We start from the raw sequence: 21,213 nt of genomic DNA on the forward strand, positions 1-21,213 counted from the left end.
GCTCGATATCTATTCAAGTGTATGGGATGGGGAAGGAAGCAATTTTGTCCCACAGAGGATGGTACAGTTTGGCCATTCGGAATACGAAATCCAGTAATCCAGTAGAAATAGACAACATGGTGGAAAATTAAACTTTTTTTCTTCTTCCTAAAGTCGTCCTTCTCTTTTATTCAGTAACTCGCCGACCGTAGAGCCAAGGAAATCTGAAAACACAAAATGAAAAACTCAGGCCCCAGGGCCTTAGTCACAAAAAGGAGCCGGGATATAATCAGCTTGGTGCTGTTGGGAAGCAAACGCCTTGGTCAAGGACTGGGGCGTGGGGAGGGAGGGGGGGCAGGGTGCAGAATGATTGCTCAAAGAGAAAGGGTGGAAGAAGGAGGCGGAAATAGGATGAGGGGTGGGTCTAGACTGGTTCGGGGTGGGGGGGAGGTGTTGGGAGCAGCTCTAGCTCCCTTGCACCGCTGCCCCCACGTGTCCTAGAGCAGCCAATGGTTCAACCCTCGGCAGCTACACTCTAATCTGGAGCCGGCCCCCAGCCGTAGTCCTGGCCCCCTCCCAACCTGAACTTCGTTTTTATAAACGTCCTGCAATGAGCTAACCTGTTGGAGGGAGGGCAGGAGGGCGGGAGGCACAAGAGAGGGGAAGAGAGAGAGAGAGAGAGAGAGAGAGAGAGAGAGAGAGAGAGAGAGAGAGAGAGAGAGAGAGAGAGAGAGAGAGAGAGAGAGAGAGAGAGAGAGAGAGAGAGAGAGAGAGAGAGAGAGAGAGAGAGAGAGGAAAGAGGGAGAGAGAGAGGGAGAGAGAGAGAGAGAGAGAGAGAGAGAGAGAGAGAGAGAGAGAGAGAGAGAGAGAGAGAGAGAGAGGGGGCGGGAGCCAAAGTGAGTGGGAGGAAGGGGAGGCGGAAAGCCACTCATCTCGCCATGGTGTCCAGCACGGGGGCCAGGCCGGGGCCAGGCCGGGCCAGGCCATGAGCCGGGCTGCGAGCTGGGACATGGATGGACTTCGAGCGGACGGCGGTGCGGCCAGCGGGGGTGCCCCCTCCTCTGCGGCCGCCACTGCGGGGCAGTGCCGCGGCTTCCTCCCTTCACCCGTGTTTGGGGCGCACTCTGGGCGGGCTGCGGCTGCGGCTGCAGCAGCGGCAGCGGCCGCGGCAGCGGCTTCGGGCTTCTCCTATCCCGGGGCTGCAGAACGCTCTGGCTCATCCTCTTCCTCCTCGACAGCAGCGGCAGCGGCTGCTGCTGCAGCTCGTCCCGAGGCACCCCCTACCAAGGACTGTCCAGGCTCCACTCCGGCTCCGACTCCAGCTGCAGCTCCCCCGGCCGCCCCAGCGCTGGGCTACGGCTATCATTTTGGCAATGGATACTACAGCTGCCGCATGTCCCACGGCGTGGGGATTCAACAGAACGCACTCAAGTCCTCCCCCCACGCCTCTCTGGGAGGCTTCCCCGTGGAAAAATACATGGACGTCTCCAGCCTGGCCAGTACCAGTGTCCCAACCAACGAAGTTCCCTCCCGGGCTAAAGAAGTGTCCTTTTACCAGGGCTATACCAACCCTTACCAGCATGTCCCCGGGTATATAGACATGGTCTCCACCTTTGGCTCAGGGGAACCGAGACACGAAACGTACATATCTATGGAGGGTTATCAGTCTTGGACTCTGGCGAATGGCTGGAACAGTCAGGTTTACTGTGCTAAAGACCAATCCCAGAGCTCACATTTTTGGAAATCTTCCTTTCCAGGTACGGCTGAGAGAAAGAGAGAGAGAGAGAGAGAGAGAGAGAGAGAGAGAGAGAGAGAGAGAGAGAGAGAGAGAGAGAGAGAGAGAGAGAGAGAGAATGATTGATAGCCATATGTTCATATATAATTTTTGATTGTCACGACATCCCAACTCCTCCCACTTCTCCTTAAGTATCGATGGTTCAGGTTGATCAAGGACTTCTTTTTAAGGCATCTTAGAGGTTGGTATGGTTTGCACCAGATCTTCTGTAACTTCATAATTTCAGATCTGGAACCAGTCCCAACCTACGGTGGTTCTACGGTTCAGTCGTCTTAACTCTGTCTCTCTCTGTCTCTCTCTCTGTCTCTCTCTCTCTGTCTGTCTGTCTCTGTCTGTCTGTCTGTCTGTCTCTCTCTCTCTCTCTCCCTCCTTCCCTCTCCTTCTGTCTTCTCTGTATTTCTGTATATAATTTTCAAAGGAAAGTGTTGTGTTTTGATTGGATCCCTGTGCCGTTGGTTGTATTTGATCGTCTTAGCAGACAAGGAAAAAATTTTCCTAGCCCCTTTCAGAGTAATAATTGTCCCAGGGTGGCTTCAATGCTGCTTTGTAGACAGAGCACATAGACACATCCACACACACACCATAATACCAGGAAATCAAACACATAAGGTCATTAAGATGGGCCTTTGTGTGTGTCCATATAGATATCAGAACCTGCGTAGAAATTGTCCATATGAAAAAACTTCTTAAAAAGACACCGTAAAATTGCAGGCTTGTTAAGATGCCTGTTTGAGAAACAATAACATCCATCAAATTAGCCTTCACTTTGAAGTGCAAATAATCTTTCTTTAATAACGTGTAAATAATTATAAAGTGGAAACAACCTGGCATTCTTTATCTCTGTTCCCCTACCCCATGCAGGACTCTCGCACTTACCCATTTGCGATTTAAACGCCTGTAATAAAAGTCTAATTTTTCCACATAATGTCGTTTACAATAGGGGATGTAGCTCTAAACCAGCCTGATATGTGTGTCTACAGACGTGGAAGGAAGAAAAGAGTGCCATATACCAAACTGCAGCTGAAAGAACTGGAGAACGAATACGCCATTAACAAGTTCATTAACAAGGACAAGAGGAGAAGGATATCCGCAGCCACAAACCTGTCTGAGAGACAAGTGACCATTTGGTTTCAGAACAGAAGAGTGAAGGACAAGAAAATAGTCTCCAAACTCAAAGACAATGTCTCCTGATTCCGAGCTAAGGACAAATATGCTTCATTCACAGGCCTTATGTTATCTTCCTCTTAGAAACTTTTGGAAAAACTTGAATATATATTTAATTCCTCCTCCCTCCCCCACCTATTTTCTGCCAGCAGCGGCGAAATTTTGTGAATTGTTTTTCGATCCTCCATCGCATTTTGGATCTAAAACATAAGGCTGCCCAACTTGACTTTGTAGTTCCTTTTCTTTTTGGGTTGTTATCGCTCTTGTTGGTTTCTGTTTTGTTTATTATTATTTTTGATGTTCTGTTTCTCCCTCCAGGCCAGTATAAAGGACTGAATATTTTTTAACAGTTCCCACCATTAATTTTGGATTCACTATTTTGATTTTAGTTATTTTTGTTGTCATTTTTTTATCACTTGAAAAATAGTGCCAGCACTTGTTCCTATGTTTGTTTTCATAAATCATCATGGTCGAATGATTTCAAATCATTCATGGCCTATCACTGACTTATGAAATCATTAAAACCCAATGCGAGGCCATCAGAAACTGCCAAGACAAGGTAGTTTTGTATTTTGAATGTGGGTCTAAATATTGGAAACTGAAGGTGCTGTCCTTGTTTTAAATTTCCAACTTAAGAAATAAGATTTAGAGTAATATTGACACCAAGAGCATCTTTCTGATTTCAGATCTTACTGTTAATTGACAGGTTTTACCAAAGAGTTTCAATACATATAGCAGATTAATTCCATAATTTTAACTTAAAATAAGAGTGTAATGTGTACTTGTAGATGCCTTTATTTCTTCTGAACCAGGTACAGTGATTTAAACAGTTGCATTTTCAAGATTTTATATATTGCTAATATTCATTGCTCTTTCCTTCCAGATAGTTAAGATTGACTCAATTGATATAGATACAGATTTGTTTAATCATTATTTCAATATAGAACATGCTGGATAAGCGTGTAGACATGTGTATTTTTATGTATAGTATGCCCTCATATTAACAAGTTTGTTTGAACAAACACTTTCCCCCTCTCACAGAGGTTCAAAGTTTCTAACAAAAGGGGAAAAAAAAACCCTGGAACTCTTAAGTTCCAAGAATAAACGGGTGTTAAGGAAAATAACAATAAATAATGAATTTTGAACTATTGGATAATTTATATACCTGAAAAATTATTTTTTTAAGTAACAACAACTATGATCTGTGTTATCAATGCAATGTTTTAGACAAATTGCTATCATTTTACTTTTAGGGAGAAACTTAGCAAACAAACAAAAAAAATCTCATTACTTTCTTTTTCTGTAAATTCTTACTTTATAAAGTTGGCATCTTATTATAAAACCATGTTGTCTTTCAAACTATGCATATTTATTTTAATAGCCTATTTCTCTGAACATGTTGATCACCAGTGTGAGGAAGAGTCACATCAGATCCTGTGTGTTTTCCTCTTTCCTCCTCACTTCTACTACCCTCCCCTCCCCCCACATTTTTCTCCTTCAGCTTTAACTAACAATGATGTTTGAAATACCAGACAAACTTGCCTTGAATTTAATTATCTTTTTTAAAAATCAATTCAGCTCAAAATATCTCCAATAAAAATTTTCTATTTCAATAATAACCATGACCTCAGTTTGTATTTTTTTTAATCAAATAGAGATTTTTACTTGGGAATAAAAATCTTCTCTGATTTAGATAATGGACCAAAAGGTGGGTATAAATATTCTAGATACAAAATCTTTATTTAAAATGTCCCTAGTTGGAAAAGACAATATTTGTCTCCCTCATTTTATTCTATTGCAAATATAAAAGGCCTATTCGGCCTGCAAATGGCAAATGAAGATTGAAATAATAATTAGACACTCTAGAAATGCATTCATTTGTTAGGCATTAACATGATTTTCTCTTCCAAGCAAAAAGTAATTAATTACTCCGAAAAATAACCTTAGAAGAACTTGATGGCCTTTAGCTGTTAAGCACTAGGTACAAAATCAGTTGGTTTCCTTATTTGTTTTAAGGTCCTTGCCTCCTCTTTTGAGTAACAGTACACTGCAAAATGCCTCTGAAAAATAAACTACTTTCATTTTGTTCAACATTGCTTCTCTCATTTTATTCCTTTTTAAGTGAATGGAAAGCAGACAACTACATTACCTTTTCCCTCAAATATTAATTGGGTTCTTGAAAAAACGCAAACATATATAAATACATATGTATACATATGTAAACGGTTTGGAGAAAACATAGTCTCTGTTCTTACAAGTCTGTTTGTTGGCTTTTGAGCAAGGCTGTCCCAGGCCTAATCCTTTCAATGAGGGATGCCATTGATTCAAGAGTTCAAAGACATTTTCTGTTAATTTTCTATAGAGGGATGTGTTTTCATCCTAACACAATCTTGTTTTCTCGTGTCTACACCCCAATTTGTTCTTCATCCTTAAACAAAAATATTCACAGCATATGTTCCAAGGGAAAAAAAAAAAGCTATATCTTTTTTGTGTGTGTACTTCCCAGCGTTTTCTGGCCTTGCCTTATGTTTCAGTTTCACCTCTGCTCAAGATCTCTAGTTTACATTTCAGTTTACTCTAGCAAGACATTGAACTGCAGGCTTGTCTGAAATTAAAACTGCATTCAAAACCCTTACAATGGAATTTGAATTGACGGCTAAATCAATAACAGATGAAGTGTTTGCTATTTATATGCAGGTTCTCTTATATCCTGAATTACAGTGGGAAGAGAGAAAGAGAAATTTAGTTAGTAAAAGAAGGGAAGATCAGCAGCGGAGGAAGAGAAGGAGACAGAGATGAGAGAGAGAGAGAAAGAGAGAGACTATTTTGAGTACATATGGACCTAACTAGAATGTGTAACATGTGTCTATAGCTTTTACACAGGCAACCCTCTTCTAGAAGTATTCTTTTGCAAGTCTGCAGCTTGAAATGCTAGAGGATAATGCCTAATTCAATGAGGAAGTCTAAAAGCTATATCAACTAAGTGAAAGAGACAGTGGACTGTTTGTATGTGTGACGCAGAATTTCAGTTAAATGTGCTTCGGCAAGGGATTCACAAGGACCTTGCAAGTCTGTTTCCACTCTCCTAGCTGCTAGTAGGTTATCTATCTCCTTTCAAACTTCGGGTTCCTCCAGTCTGAGCGGAGTCTTCTTTCTTTGCTCTCGCACCTCCCCCACTCTTTCGACCCTTTTCCACAGGGCAGCAGTCGAAGTTCCAGGTCCGAGTTGTGTCTCGGAGGGTGAGACAGCTGTTTTGCCCTTTACCATTGATCTTGACCCGTGTATTGCTAAACCTCGCAAAGCTCTGAGCTCTGGGATAGAGCTATTCTGCCACCTCCTGGACAATAAGAGGCATTGATTAGAAAGGAGGCTCTGTGCAGCAACCCGATATTGTCTCCAAAGTTTCACTGCAGTCTAGGTCGGTCTTATCCCCCTCGACCCTCCACCCACCCCCCGAAACCTAAGCATTCTCTCCTTCCTCAGGAAGCAGGAAATTTATTTTCTACCTGAAAATATTATTTTAAAAATAAACTAGAACAAGAAATAAACAGGGCGGGAGGAGTAGGGGGTGGGGATTGAGGGAAAAGGGGATATTCGAGGACCTAAGAAAGAAGTTCCCGGGACTGTGAAGTCTGGCTGTCTTTATTTTATCTGTAAACTTGCTTTTAATCTAATTTACTTGCAAAGAGACTTTTTAAACACTATCTTTTCAAGAGCTAACCATCATAATGCACCTACCCCTCAACACTGTTTCTTAGTTATAATAAAATTCCTCCAATCCTAAACTTAATTGGAGCAGACCCTGCCGCTTTGTAGAAACATACACCTAACCCAGGGTTCGGCTTGGCAGCTGAGCCCTGGCCTGCTACTTTTGAGGGCATGGGCCCAAGGCCTGCGCAGAAATCCTGCCTGTCCTTTCCTCCTGGGCCCCTCAGGCTCTATTATCAAGCTGTGGCTAACTAGCGTGGGCGCATTTCCTAAAGTACGAGATGTCGGGGCTGTCTAGCGCTTGTAGAGCAAGTTAGAAGGGTGTCCTTTTTCCGATTAAGGATTAAAGGTCCAGAGCGTCTCCGGGCCATCCTCTATCAAGATGCAATGGAACTAAAGCTCCTGCCTAGGCAATCTCGGAGATGAAGGAAGGAAGACGAGATGAGGCAAGAAAAATAGATCCCTTCCTTCTTGTGGAGATCCAGCTTCTGAAGATCTTAAAGAATACCTGGATGTTTTGGTCAGGCCTTAGTCAAGTCTGAGGAAACCAATGAGTTCCTAAGAGCTGCCCAATTGGTCGACATAACAAACAATAAACGAGGCTAACGGTGGTCAACCTTGCCCTCCAGCGACTCCTGTGTGGTCTTTGCCTTTCATCTGGAGCTTTTAACATTCAGGCTTGGTTACTGAAGAAGTTGTGCCTGCAGAGGAGGTTCAGGAGACAGCAGTCGGAACTGAGCTGACTTCCGAGCTGGGTCCTGGAAATTGAAAAAGGAGATGGGGTGGGGGCCGCTTTGTTACAAGGAGATCCCCTTCCTGACAGGGTCGATCCACATCTAACCTAAAAGGTCCTGCCTATCCCTTCCTGACCTGATCCCACACAGGGACAAACGTAGGGGCACTCTGAAGAAACTAGTCTCCGCAGGCACGTTGGCCCAACTGGAAGCATCACCAGACCTGCCTTCTGTTTACAAATGGATACACAGCCCCACTCACCCCCTAGACCCGCCCTTTGGCTTTACAGATCTAACTCCATCTCATGCAAACCCAGCTGCCTTGAATCTTTAGAGGAGGAGAGTAACGTCTTGAAAATGTTCATATGCCTTAGCTCACTGCCTTTCCCCCCAAGGATACCGTGGGGCTCTGCTTCATTTGGACTGATTCTTTTTACCCTCCAGCCACATTCACTGAATGCCGGCCAGGATCCTCATTCTGATCACCTTGCTCCGTGGGTCACCCTAAGCTGCAATCCCTCAGTTCATTTTGTATTCCTGTCCGGGGTTTTCCACTCCTGGACAGTTTGCCGTGGATGGCCATCACCAGTCTCTCTAATTTCTGGGACTCTCTGAATCTCACTCATGCCAACCCTACATGCCAGATGACCTTTCCTTGAAGGTTCTAGCTTCATGAGATCTTCCACCGAAAGTCAAAGGCAACCCAGTCCCAGTTTCTTCAACTCTTCAATTCAGTTCCAGCCCTGCCAAAGTGAGAGGAAGACCCAGAGGAGAGGTGGAAATGAAGCCGTTTGGAGCAATTAGTGAATCCATCAGTCCCTCGAGCAAACTACCCTGGTTCTTTCCTCTAAAGTTTTTATTTCCCCTCCATCTTTGGAGAACTTGATTCTCTGGTTCTGTTTTTAAATTTGAGAGTCATTTCTCCCCTCTGAAATCCAAAGAAAACTCCTGGTTTGTGGGGCAGTATGGATGAGGATTTCCTTCCAAGGCTGGGGCAACAGAGATTTCCAGTCAGAATAGGAAAGCTTCAGATACTCCCAATCTGGGAAAGAAATCCCCAAACAGACGAATGTAAACTCTCATTCCTAATGTTACAAAGCATCATTAACTGTACACTGTAAACTTTGGCCAGACTAATGACCCTGGGTAGAGGAGGATCGTTTGGGTCTTTAATTAACTTTATGTTGCCTGGCATTAGATAATGAAAGGGAAAATGAACCAAATCGATCTTTTCCAGAATCTCCCTGAAAGTGTGCAGATGTGACTTTTAAAGGGATGTGATCAGTTCAGCACACTTTAATGCCACTAGTAATCATTTTTTAAAAGTCAGTCGAATGCCCTTGCCCTTATGGTATATCTTGATGTGGATCAGGGCCCAGTGGCACTCTTTACAGAGCAGGCTAGGAAACAGTATGGGAAAGCAATGAAAAGAAATCCAGGCTCCAAGTAACTAGACTGGGATGAAGAGAAAATAACGCCAATCAGAGGGCCCAATGAAAGTGCCTCATGGAAAGTTGGGCAAATGGTTGGGCTCTCTTTTTTACCCCCCAATCTTGGGGTCTCGAGACCCAGAGGAGACTCCCAGAACCCTCCCTTTCCACATCTGAAAACCTCATGTTTTCTTTCCTGCCAAAGAGTATTAGAAATATCTAATATTCCAAGTGTTATCATAATACTCTAAAAAAAAATAGAGTCGGGGGGATGTAGGCGGTGCTGGAATGGCCGGCTTTGAAGAACCTGTAACGCAAAGTTTCGTCCAATCGTTTGAGCCTGTCCTCTTATTCCCTGTTGTAACTAAATACTGCTGTAAGACCAGCTGAAGTCCTTTGTTGGAGATGTGCGATCGCAGTCTCTACAGATCCGGGTATGTGGGGTCTCTTCTGAATTTGCAATCTCCAGACTCCTTTTATTTTTCCAACCTGAGAGCGAATGGCAGCCAGTTGGCGGCTCTGCCTCCCATCTCCTACCCCCGAGGCTCTCTGCCCTGGTCGGCGCCCAGCTCTTGCGCTGCTCAACCTCCAGGCCACGCTGCCTTCGGCGGCTATACCCAGCCTTACCTTCCAGGCTCAGTGGCCCTCAACCTCCACCCCTCGGGCAGCAAGGAAGGCCCAGAAGAACAAGGCAAATACTATGGTTCCGATTCTGGCTCGAGGCCCGAAGAGCGCAGCCGTCCCAGGCCGACTTTCACCAATGAGCCAAGCCTGGCTCCGGGCGTTGGCCTTAAGCCGGCCAAGTACGACTACTCAGGCATGGCGCGGAGCGTGCACGGGTCAGCGGCTCTTTTGGAAGGGAATCCCTGTGCCGCAAGCTTCAAGGACGACGCCAAGGGCTCGCTCAACTTGAACGTGACAGTGCAGGCGGCCAGCGTAGCCTCCTGCCTCCGACCTTCACCACCCGACGGTAAATTGCATTGGATCTGCTCCCAATTTTCCTTTCTTAACCTTCTAATAGCCCAGGCTCCCCAAATTGTCCTTGCGCCTTGGGGTCCAGGTCACAGGCTGGGTTGCGGAGGGAGGGATGGGTGGTGAATGTATGATTAGTGTCAGGAAATGGAGAGGGTGACCTGAATGAGGATCAAGTAGAACTGGGACCAGGCTGGGCACAGTATGGGCTACGGGTGGGCAACAGGGTTCCTCAGGTGATAACCAGTGGCCCCCGGGGCTGTGCGGGGGGGAACTGTGTTGCAGGATTGCCCTGGGGGGCGGCCCAGGGGAGAGCCCGCAAGAAACGGAAGCCCTACACAAAGCAGCAGATCGCAGAACTAGAAAACGAATTTCTTCTCAACGAGTTCATCAATCGTCAGAAACGGAAAGAGTTGTCCAATAGACTGAACCTGAGCGATCAACAGGTCAAAATCTGGTTCCAGAACCGGCGGATGAAGAAGAAAAGAGTGGTGCTGAGAGAACAGGCACTCACTCTCTACTAGCTAGCTCTAATTGCCTCGCTCCCACGGACTTGGCCTGGGTTGGGCACATTTCACCTCAGAGTCCCGATGGGGGTGGGGGTGGGAAGAAAGGGGGGAATAGAATTTTTTTGTTTCACCTCTTTCTCTCGCCCTCTCCTCGAATGAGTGTAAAGGATTCGCTTCATGCTCAATTCTCTACTACTAGGAGTCTGGCGGGTCTTGGCCTGGTCCAACCTTGGCCTTTCCCTTCTTTGCTTTAACCCCAAATAGCTGTGCTGTAGGGCTGCTCGAGATAGAACGTGAAAAGGGAGAAACTGGTCCACCTTCGATCGGAGGCTGGCACAGAAATGAGAGAACCGTAATCTAGAGAAACCACGGGCTTGGGAATTTCTACCCGGAACCTGCCTTTGAGTTAGTTCCCTTGTTCTTATGCAGCCTCCCTCCCTCCCCTTTTCCCACCTGGCAGCAGATGGTGTCATAGTTGAACATATGAAAACCAACGAAGAAAGCCTTTCTCCTCACGAGAAAAAGCTCCTTGTAAGATCCTAGCCCTCCCGAGAGCTCGAGACCCCTGCTGGGGTAAAAAGAGGAGAGTGAGCTGAACATATGAATTATTAGCAGATTCGGTCGGCTCTCGAAACTCCAGTTTCTGTTCCCAGCTACCTCGGATCCGACCCAGCCCAGTTAGTGAGACAAAAGCTTTCCCTTATTCTAGGGGCAGCAGGACAGAGGCGGGTCTGAAGGGAGTGGGGGAGGGATCAGGAGGAAGAGCCAAGGGCGGGGTGTGTAGGGGTGGGTGGGAAGGAGCAAACAAAACACCTGAAAGATTTAAGGAATCTCTAAATTATTTTCTTGCTCCCTTTAGGTTTGTGTTTGTGTATGTAGGTGTGGTTCTTGGGGGTAAAAAGTAGGAAACCCGTAGGCTACTAGCCTACTTCTAGAGAGTGTGGGCCTGGGGCTGTGAAAATTAGCTTCAATCTTCAGTCTCTTCTGGCTAGAGACCTACTCCCTTGCTTTGTCCCGAACCTCAAGGGATCCAAGCCCACAAGTCAAGCAAAGTCGTCTAGCCTCTTTATGAGCTCCATTCCAGGGCACCGTTTCTCTGTTCCATTCCTAGGGAGGCAGAATATTTGTCTTAACTGTAAATATGGTTTTCCAGTCGCAGTAGGGAAAGATGTAATCCTTTTAAAGTCACTCTAATGGGATACTACAAGGAAGAAATTGGGCCTCTCCAATCTGGGAGATGGAAACAAGGTCACTGAGGCATCTAGCTGGACTCGAAGTAAGATCTCAGTTACCCACCCACTTATTCTTTCCTAGTTAGAGTCCTCTTATCATAGACCCCATGAAAGATAGATGCTCCATGCCCAGGTTAACTCTCACTCCCACTATTCCACTCTCCCCAAACCAATTAAGCAGCCTACTCTTGGGCCCTAAGCCTTTCTCTCTCTTCTGTTCTCTTCCTCTTTGGGGAATCTCTTGCTCTTTGTGTCTTATAACTCTTATTCTCATAGTTCTTTCTCTTCTAGGAGAAAGACTTTCTTCATTAGTTTCCTTGATAATATGAACAGTCAAATGTTTCTCTTACCCTATGTCCTTTCCCAGTTCACTTCTGTTTCTATGCCTTAGCAAGTTTGGGCCCAAGAGCTAGAGAAAATCACTTCCATTCCTATGCCTCCTCTTTTTTTTCCCTTGCCTCCCAAACTCTCTTTCCTCCAACTGGGAGAAAGAAAAATATCTGATGGAGTGTAGGGAATTCGTTCCAATAGTCCAGTGATTTCTTTTCAATGTGTGGTTCAGCTGCTTAAATGGGGATTGCTAACCTCAAACACACTGAGACCCGGTGATAACGCTCTGAAATCTGTGAATAACCTCAGCTGCCTAAGTAGAATAGTTTAATTTGTTTTGGCTATCTAGTAGTGGTTTTGCATGTTTTTGTAACGGAAACAATAGCTTGTATTTAACCGGAAGAATAAAAAAACGTTTCCAGTGGAAATAAATACATGGCGCCAACTGGAGCCCCTCACGGACTGCTGTCTCTTTTATTATTATTATTTCGAACCGATTTTGATCCCCTTTTAATATTTTTCAGACTCATGAGCTCGTTTTCCTTTTCTGGCTGCAGCTTAGGGGCGGGTGTTTACTATTCATTAAATGTGAAAATGGTTTCCAAGCCATTGGTGAAACTGTATGTTAAGCTGAATATTAAATGTCAATAGAGGGGAAATCGTATACAGATTTTTAGCATGTATTTAGAAAAAAGGAAGAGCATTAGTATATTTAAAAGCATAAATAAAAATGGGCACCTACCCTGCATAATCTTAGACTTTCCATGCATGCTTACTGGTCACTTTGGTGCCAGGGGGAACAGAAGATGGGCTTGCTACCCTTTCATATGGTTCCGATTTCTATGAGAAACTTCTGAGCCCAACCTCTTGCTTAGCTCTTCTCTAACAATAGCAGGCCACAAAGCTAAACCTGACTTGCACCTTATGCAACAATATGCATCCCCAGGAATATGTAGGAGTCACATTGGGGAAATAGGGACTAAGCCCCCAGAAGCCGTTTGAATAGGAAGACAAAGAGAATAAGTCTTGATGGAGAGTAACATACCTATTAATCACACCCAAATTCTGTATTACTTTGTGCTAGAGCTTAAGGGAACATTCAAGTGATATATTAGCAAGGGAATGAAATAGCAAAATCAAGAGTTCCTGCTATGGAAGGCATAAATTGTAGACTCCCACTCCCTTCTTAAGCCCATTTGTTATATTTTTAAACTGTTTTCTTTTCTGAGTGCATAATTCAGAAGAAAGAAGACTGAGGCAAGCCCAGTTTGGGAATATTTTCATAGTGCAAAAACCAGGGCCAATTGAGAGTGCCCAAGAAGGGGCAAGTATCCATCTACCTCTTGTCTGTATAATTTGGTTTCCTGCAAGGAGACCAAATGAACAAAGTCAGAGACAGACAATAATGCACTCAGTTTATACAGAGAGCAGTTGTGAAAAGATATGGAATCACAGATTTTTTCTAATCCCAGTCCCAGAACTAGCAAAGACCTCTTGGGGCTGGAGGGGGGTGGGGATAATAATAATTTCTAAAATTAAATAACAAGATTCCTCTTAAATTCTTGTGGGGGTGAGAGGACACAGAAAATATACTTATTATAGAATTCCTCAAGTTTCCTGACTCCACCCCCAAACGATGCCTGAAACAATTCTAAATGCAAAGCCCTGCTTTTGTCTAGTTTGGATTTCTTTCTTTGTATTGCTCTCTCTCTCTCTCTCTCTCTCTCTCTCTCTCTCTCTCTCTCTCTCTCTCTCTCTCTGTGTGTGTGTGTGTGTGTGTGTGTGTGTGTGTTCAAATCTCTCTCGACAAAGCCCACAAAGACTGTACCCTTGATTCAGTCTTGGGTACATGGTCTCTGTAAGACTGTAAGGAAGAGATTTCAAATAAAAAAGTAATAATAAACAATAGATTACCAAATAAAATATGGATTAAGACTAATCTGGCCTTTAATCGCTTCCTAAGCATAATAGGAAAAAAAAAAGTCTTCTTAGAAATCTTATTTTGTTTTTAAGGCAAATTGTATTCCTAAGTATGATCCCAGAAACCCTACCGAGAAGCTTCTGCACTTGGAAAACGGACTTGGTCATCTGTAAATAGGTTGAAAACAACCCAGGAAACGAATAAACAGAGGATATTTAATGCCTCCAACTCGAAACTATGGCCGCTGGGTTAAATAGATCCTTCGGTTTCACACTGTGCAAATTAATGGATCCTTAATGCCTAAAGCAAGTACATATTAATATCTGCACGTCTTTCTCGGACACTGAGGATCTAGTAGATGGGCACCCTGTCACAAACCCTCACCCAGGGCTCCCTAAAGCTAATCCAAAATTCTTGATCAGTAAGGGAGGAGGAAGCATCCTATAAAACATTTTCATTTGGATAGAAAATCAGTTAACGAAGGTTGAGTTTGCAGCAGATTCTGTCTCTTCCTCTTGCTTAACTCAATAAGCTATTCAGAAAGCAAAGAAATGGATTTAAATATCTCCGGGTGGTTTTCTTTCTTTTTCTTCTTCTTTTTTCGTTTCCTAAAAGAGCATAAATAATTAAAGTTTGGCAGGGAGGAAAAGCTTTCTTGCAGAACTGTAGTGGCAATAAATGAAATGACTCAGAATCTCTTCCCCAGTCAGTTTTTACGAGAGCTGCCAGACAGTGTCTGTTCACGTTCTCCAGATACTAGGGGCGCCATAACAAAGTTAAGGTCAAGTTAGTGTCTTATCTTGGGTGGCACAAAAATACCGCATCTTGTCCAGGCGGAAAAGAGAGGACGTCCCTTCTGCGAGAACTGCGGGAAGCCGTGATTCGCCCCGAGGGCTAGCGGATGTGCCAGTTGGATTAGGATGCAGTCGATTCTTATGGATCTGGAGCCAAGGGAGCTAGGATCCTTACGGTAAGGTCCGCGGTTCGCGTCCATTAGAAAAAAAAGCTGTGGATTTTTCGAGGGGTTTGCTGTGAAGACCTGAAGCAAGAAGAGAAGCTGCGGCAGCTGCGGTGGTCCCAACGCTGAGAGATTAGGGGGCCGGGGGGGGGGGGGGGAGGGAGGACTCGGAGGGAGGGAACCAGCGAAATAATGCTGGGAAGGATGAAGCTCCAGACGGATTGCACCCCTCTAACGGATGCGAGGGATGGTCTACGCTAGGGAGGATGAGTGTGACCCCGCCACCTCGCCTTTCCTTTCTGCCAGTCTTTGCAGATGGCGCACCCTCCCCGCCTAAAACGCGGGTTTCGACTAATCCCAGAGTCGCCATGTCGTTGAACTTGAGTTGCTTGCTCTTGTCGATTTTCTCTCAAGATGGTCAGCGACCTCTGTAAGGGGAAGGGGGGGGGGGGTGGCGGAGGAGGAGTGTTGGAGAGGGGAACCTTGTATCTATTGATGAGAGCTCGGGATCCCTATGCCCCACCCAGAGGAACTTAGAAAGAAGGTAGGGGCCCGAAGTTCGATTTCCCAGAGTGAGAGAAAGGAACCAGAGAAACCGCCCTGGATGCAGAGCTAGCTGTTCTGCCTGCTGAGTATCTGGGGAGCCATTTTAGGAATGAGGTTGGGGCGCAGTAGAAGAGTCCAAAGAAGGGAAGGTTTGGGACTAGGCTAGCAAACGGGGGAGAGCACCGCCTTCCTGGGGGGTCTGAGTTTAGGAAGATGGAGGAAACAGGGATGGTGGAAAGAGAAGAGGAGGCGGGCAGACTGAGACCTGGGTGGGAGAGGGGAGGGGGGGGGGAGGATGCCGCAGAGACACCCCCAGGGGGCGGCTCTGCCTCCGGGGAGGACACTATGCCCTCCAGCTTCTTTCTTCTTCGACCTGTTTGCGCAGTGTGTGGGAAGGAGGGGGAAGGGGGCGGGGAGGGGGGGGGAATATGGAGGGAGGGAAAAAGAGGGATGGGGAGGAGAGAGATATCGGCCAGAAATTAGATATGAGCTTCGACTACCTCTTTCCTCCCTGGCTCTCGGCACAGTGGGCAGAAGAGGTGATGGGCACTGAGGCCAGCTCCGTGCGTTCCATGGAGCTATTGCCCACGCCCCGCCGCGTTCGCCGAAGCTTTAAGGCCTCAGCGTTTCAGGGTGAGATCTGGAGGGGATAGGGGCTCCTCTAACAGAAGTTTTGCTCCTGCTGCCCAGTCTTCCTCTTTGATTTAATAATCATCATGTTTAATTTTTTTTGAGGAAATTAGGTGTTCTCTCTCTCTCTCTCTCTCTCTCTCTCTCTCTCTCTCTCTCTCTCTCTCTCTCACTCGCTCTTGCTCTGCCTCACCTTTCACTAAGAAAAGCATTCTGTCCTCTAGGAGGTGAGTGAGATTCAGGTACGAAGGCTTGTCAGTGGCCTGAGTGTGGCAGATCCAGATCCAGTCTTCTGTAGAAAAAAACTGAAGGGTCAGAGATGCTGGGGTGGCAATTAGAAAGCGTTTGTCCCTTTGCGACAAGAGGGAGTATAGGGTCTACAGCTCTCTGATCGACTCTCCACCAAGAGCTTTGGGGCCCAGGCTGCCAGAGTGAATAATAGTTTCCAAGGCTGGGTGATTGAGGAGAAGGGGAGAAAAGAAGAGGAGGGAAATTTTGATGATAGAGTGTGTGGACTGGCTTCCAAAGAGCCTCCTACTCCAGGACATGTTCGGGTTAGCATAGGTCTGAGTGAGTGCATTCAAGTCCCCAGCATGTGCCAGGGAGAGGGAGCGGGGGAGTTGGAAAAAGATGATTGCGGATTCATCTGGGGATTTGAGTAATTTGAGGTGAAAACGTAAGTGCCTTCACCCTGTGAATTGGATTCCTCATCCCTTTGTTCTTCCTGAGCCCTAGAACGTTCAGGTTCTAGAAACATCAGAATCAGGGAGGCACTTTGGGCGGGTAGATGTCTGTTGATCGACCACCCCTCGCTTTAGCGCACTGGTCTATAGGGTATTAGTGGTGGTGTATGTGCGTGTGCTCGCGAGCGCTCGTGTGTGAGAGACAGACAGAGAGGTAAAGACAGAAAGGCAGAAACAAAGTCGAAGAGACAGTGAAGGTGTGTGAGTGGATACTTGTCTGAATTCCGTGGTCAGATATATTGAAAGGATAGGCTGGCCCTTGCTTTATTTCGAACCTTTGTGTGGTGGTTAGTAGAAGACTTGTGATGGAAGCGAATTCGCAAAGCAGACAACATGTAAATCAGGGCTTCCCTTGCCTCAGTGAGTTGCTCCTCAGTTACGCCCCTTGAACAAGAAGCAACAAGCTTTGAATAAGACTGTGAAAGAGGTGGTGGTCATTGGGGGTGAGGGACGCTGACAGGGTTGGGGTGGGTGTTGGTGCTTTTTTTGTTTGTTTGTTTTTTAAGAGAGATTTGAGACTCTCACACCTTCACACCTCGTTCTTACGCTTCCTCTGGACTTTTCTCCTCCCGTTACCTCCGTGTATTTAAAGCAGAGCGGGGAAGGAGGGCACCCGAGCGGCTGAGGCTGAGGGGGGAAGGGGGGCTGGAGGCTGGCTGCAGATGCACCCAGCTGTCTCTCTAGCAATGTGGAGTCAGAGCCCTGAACAGGCGCCCGCGCTCAGGTGATTCGCTTCCAGATCTACCTATGCCTCTTCGCCTCCCAGGGCTGGGCGGAGAAAACCGACCCCTCCCCGCCCCCCCCCCCCCGCCCCCGTAGGCTCTCCCCAAGTGTGTGCCTGCCTCGGCGCCAGGAGAGATCCCGGGAAGTCTTGGTGAAAGACTGATATAGATATAAGGACATTTCTCCATGGAGTCACGTGACATAATTACCACCAGAATCAATCAAGATGAATTGCACGTCAGCACACGGTGGGGATTTTTTCTTAGTTGATCCTGTCCAAAGCCTCTTGTGCAATAGATGGATCTTGTTCAAGGCACGGAAATCTCCCGGTCGCTCGCCATCGCCCAGAGGAAGACATGACCGAGTTTGACGACTGCGGCCCCAGCGCAGCCAATATGTATCTGCCGGGCTGCGCTTATTACGTGGCCCCCTCGGATTTCTCCAGCAAGCCCTCGTTCCTGTCGCAGACGTCGTCCTGTCAAATGACTTTCCCCTACTCCTCCAACCTGCCTCACGTCCAACCGGTGCGCGAAGTGGCGTTCCGCGACTACAGCTTGGAGCGCGGTAAATGGCAATATCGGGGCAGTTACGCTCCTTATTACGCGGCGGAGGAGGTGATGCACAGGGACTTGCTGCCGCCTGGGAGCCGGAGGCCAGATATGCTATTCAAGACTTCGGAACCCGTTTGCGGTCCCCACGGCCCCTCGGGCGCCGCCTCTAACTTCTACAGTACCGTGGGGCGCAATGGGATCCTGCCCCAGGGCTTCGACCAGTTTTACGAGGCAGCACCCGGACCCCCGTACCAGCAGCAGCAGCAACAACCTCAACAGCCTCAGCAGCAACAGCAACAGCAGCCGCCACAGTCCAGCGGCGAGCCCGAAGGGGACGCTGAAAAGAGCAGCCTGAAGTCTCCCGCCACCGCGAGCCCTTGCGGCAAAGCCCCCTCGGGGCTGGAGCCCAAGGGGGCAACGGAGAGCGGCTCCAGTGGCGATGCCCCCCCAGGGGAGGCGGGGGCGGAGAAGAGCGGAGGCGCAGGTAAGACCCTAGATGGGGGGGAAGGAGGAGGGTAGGGAGGGGGTGTGCAGCCGAGCCCGGGCCCACCCTCTGGCAGCCGGCGTTTTATGTGCCATTTTATAAGCATTCGAAGGAGTTTATATATCCTATAAGATTTCTCTACCCGTTGTAAAGCGTGTTTACGATAGGAAACCAATTTAGGTGGGCTTAAGGTATTCTTCGTGGAGGATATTAATTGTTGCAAAGAGGATTTTGTTTTGGGGGACGGGGGGAGGTGAAGAGAGAAAGGTTTCTTGCAACAGTTGCTAGTAGGGTCACTAATGGTATCTTAGCTCCATCTTCGTTTCTTTTAAATGGGAAGGGGGAGGGGGGAGGCTGGTCATTAAAGTGGACCTAATCCAAGCAACTGGAGGAAAGGCACAGAGAAATATAAACAGCTCTTTCTCCACATTCATATATATATACATATATATATACATACATATATAAATATGTAAATATGTGTCCCTCCATATGCATGTGTGTATATATCCACGCACACCTATTAGATCTTTCCAAGCCTGCACTCTAATTTCTCCCGGCCCATATATCATTTCTATAGAGACACAAAGTCTTTTCAGGAGAATGAGGGGATGTCACAAGCTATAGAAGAGGAGTCCAATGTCCTGCCCTGGTCCCTTTCCCCTAGTAGAGGGACTGACCAGAGGCCAATGCACAGTTGGCCAAGTACAAGAGAACTCTAAGTTGTGGTCTGGGTCTGGGTCTGGGCAGTAAGAAGAGCTCTGGGTGGTCTCCATCTAGTCTTTTTTTTTTCCTTCCCGTTCCTTTCAGTGGTTCCCCAGCGATCGAGAAAAAAGAGGTGCCCCTACACCAAATACCAGATCCGAGAACTGGAACGGGAATTTTTCTTCAACGTGTATATAAACAAAGAGAAAAGACTCCAACTCTCTCGAATGCTCAACCTCACTGACCGACAAGTCAAAATCTGGTTCCAGAATCGCAGGATGAAAGAAAAGAAACTAAACAGGGATCGACTCCAATATTTCACTGGGAATCCCTTATTCTGAATGATCAAGAAATCTTCCCCCCCCCCCTCCCCCGACTCTCACTCATACTCACACTCCTCCTCCCCTCACTCAGCCTGCCCGCCGGAGGCAAAAAGTCATTGGGTTTACATGACTCATCTTCCCTGCGGAACTCCAAGCTTCATTTCCACATTCAACTCGGTCAACTCGGTTACTTCCCAGCGATCAATGCCTGCAGAGGATGCCGGTGTCTTGGCGGATCGGATGCCTAATAAGGGGAAAATGGTAAATCCAAACATCCGTTTACAATTTTACCACCAAAGTGTTGTTTTTTTGTTTTTGTTTTTGTTTTTGTTTTTTTCTCCCCTCTCCCCTCTAAAGTCTTCGTGGTGATGCAGATGGACCTGTAGTGCGTTTGGCCGTTGCTTAAGGTGTTTTGTTCTGAGCTTAGAATCAACTGTTTCTTTTCACTAAATGAATGGCGATTATTTAAACTCTGGGAAATGTACCTTCGGTCTCTCTCTAAGTTTCCACTGTCATATAAACGCATGGGCCACTGTCTTTTTCATGTGAATAAATGGTTTCTAGTAAAACGAAGGTTCCATCCTCAATGCACTGTATGAATTTTCCTCTTTGAAGAACTTTAGCGTCTGAACAGGACATTTGAGGGAGCAAAGAGAACTGGCAGGACCCCCTTATCCCCATCCCCCAGCCAAAATGGAAGAAGAACGTTTGCAGCTGAGTTAAAATCAGGGTTGATTTCTATTCCCAGCTGGCTCCTTTTCAATGTAACTTTCAGAGTTAATCCCTTCAGGGTGTGAGACACCAAAGATGGCTCTCTGCCTTCTATCAGAGCCGATGGGACAGAGGCGGCAGGGATTTCTAAAGAGCTAATAATTTGTTCTTCCAGCTTGGGAAACCTGGAATTTCTGAAAACAAGAATCCCTCCCAATTTTTGGAATTGTATGGGAAACGCAAATTCTCTCTTGATCCTTTTTACGATTTCAAGGAAGAGAAGGTCCCTTATAAAATTAAAATCACCACTTTACAAAGTTCAAGAGATACAGCGACCCCAGTTTGTAGAGTAGGGTTGCTTATTTCCCAGTCACGATAAAGTAAGTAGACAAAGGTAATCCCTGCTCAGAGCCCAGGGCTAAAGATCTCTTCCTTGCCTTTATTTCCTAAAGTGAAAGACTGTAGCAGAAGTCTTCTCTGCACTTTATGTTGCGTGACCTGGCTAAGCTGTTTACAAAACCTTGAACTGTCTAGACAACACCATAAAAACCGAAGTTCTAAACAGCTTAATTGGGTTATATTATACACCTTCTGGTGGGGGAAAAAAAGATTTCCGCAATGTGCAATAAAGTGGAGTGAGAAAGGGTTTTCTTTTTCTTTTTTTTTTTAAGACAAAGTAGATCTTATGGCTCTGGCTTCTTATAAGCCTAAAGTCGAAAAATAAATCCACAAAAGCACTAAAACATACTAAAAGATACCCGAGAAAGCTATCTCTAAAGGAAGAAATAAAATTAAAATGGCAAACTCTTTTGCAAGAAGCAAAAACATAAGTGTATGCCTTTGAACTTCCAAAATGTCAAGGTCATCACCTTTAACCTTTCTGAATAATTAGGCGCCCTAAGGTTCTTCTGTTATTTTCAACCACCACCCACTATCACACACATATACCCCTCACACACTCATTTATGACTTTGCAGAGAATCATATCAGGGGAATTGCCATAAATCTCTGAGCAAATTCCTAATTTCATGATCAATACTCTTAATTTCCCTCCAAACATTTCTG

The 21,213-nt window shown here is 46.2% G+C and overlaps 3 protein-coding genes across 3 annotated transcripts; all 3 read left to right on the forward strand.

Annotated features, from left to right (window-relative positions):
- Positions 1–809: 809 nt before the first annotated feature.
- Positions 810–4,557, forward strand: HOXD13 (homeobox D13). The gene is made up of 2 exons (XM_001368389.4): positions 810–1,736; positions 2,715–4,557. Exons 1-2 carry the CDS (start codon positions 965–967, stop codon positions 2,963–2,965), a joined length of 1,023 nt encoding a protein of 340 aa, XP_001368426.1. The 5' UTR covers positions 810–964; the 3' UTR covers positions 2,966–4,557.
- Positions 4,558–6,808: 2,251 nt separating this feature from the next.
- HOXD12 (homeobox D12) lies at positions 6,809–12,315 on the forward strand. Its single transcript, XM_001368427.4, has 2 exons — positions 6,809–9,780; positions 10,068–12,315. The coding sequence occupies exons 1-2, from the start codon at positions 9,216–9,218 to the stop codon at positions 10,304–10,306; spliced, it is 804 nt and encodes a 267-aa protein (XP_001368464.1). The 5' UTR covers positions 6,809–9,215; the 3' UTR covers positions 10,307–12,315.
- A 3,397-nt stretch (positions 12,316–15,712) lies between these two features.
- On the forward strand, positions 15,713–20,024 carry HOXD11 (homeobox D11). Its single transcript, XM_001376870.5, has 2 exons — positions 15,713–18,409; positions 19,220–20,024. Exons 1-2 carry the CDS (start codon positions 17,731–17,733, stop codon positions 19,453–19,455), a joined length of 915 nt encoding a protein of 304 aa, XP_001376907.2. The 5' UTR covers positions 15,713–17,730; the 3' UTR covers positions 19,456–20,024.
- The last annotated feature ends 1,189 nt before the right edge of the window (positions 20,025–21,213 follow it).

This window comes from Monodelphis domestica, chromosome 4, assembly GCF_027887165.1.
Source record: "Monodelphis domestica isolate mMonDom1 chromosome 4, mMonDom1.pri, whole genome shotgun sequence".
Classification (NCBI taxonomy): Eukaryota; Metazoa; Chordata; class Mammalia; order Didelphimorphia; family Didelphidae; genus Monodelphis; species Monodelphis domestica.

Bases quoted from the DNA above. Each gene is read 5' to 3' on its own strand.
- HOXD11 (XM_001376870.5), top strand. From the start codon at position 17,731: ATGACCGAGTTTGACGACTGCGGCCCCAGCGCAGCCAATATGTATCTG. The intron at 18,410-19,219 runs GTAAGACCCTAG...CGTTCCTTTCAG, and splicing joins GGAGAAGAGCGGAGGCGCAG to TGGTTCCCCAGCGATCGAGA.
- HOXD13 (XM_001368389.4), top strand. From the start codon at position 965: ATGAGCCGGGCTGCGAGCTGGGACATGGATGGACTTCGAGCGGACGGC. The intron at 1,737-2,714 runs GTACGGCTGAGA...CGTTTACAATAG, and splicing joins TTGGAAATCTTCCTTTCCAG to GGGATGTAGCTCTAAACCAG.
- HOXD12 (XM_001368427.4), top strand. From the start codon at position 9,216: ATGTGCGATCGCAGTCTCTACAGATCCGGGTATGTGGGGTCTCTTCTG. The intron at 9,781-10,067 runs GTAAATTGCATT...ACTGTGTTGCAG, and splicing joins CCGACCTTCACCACCCGACG to GATTGCCCTGGGGGGCGGCC.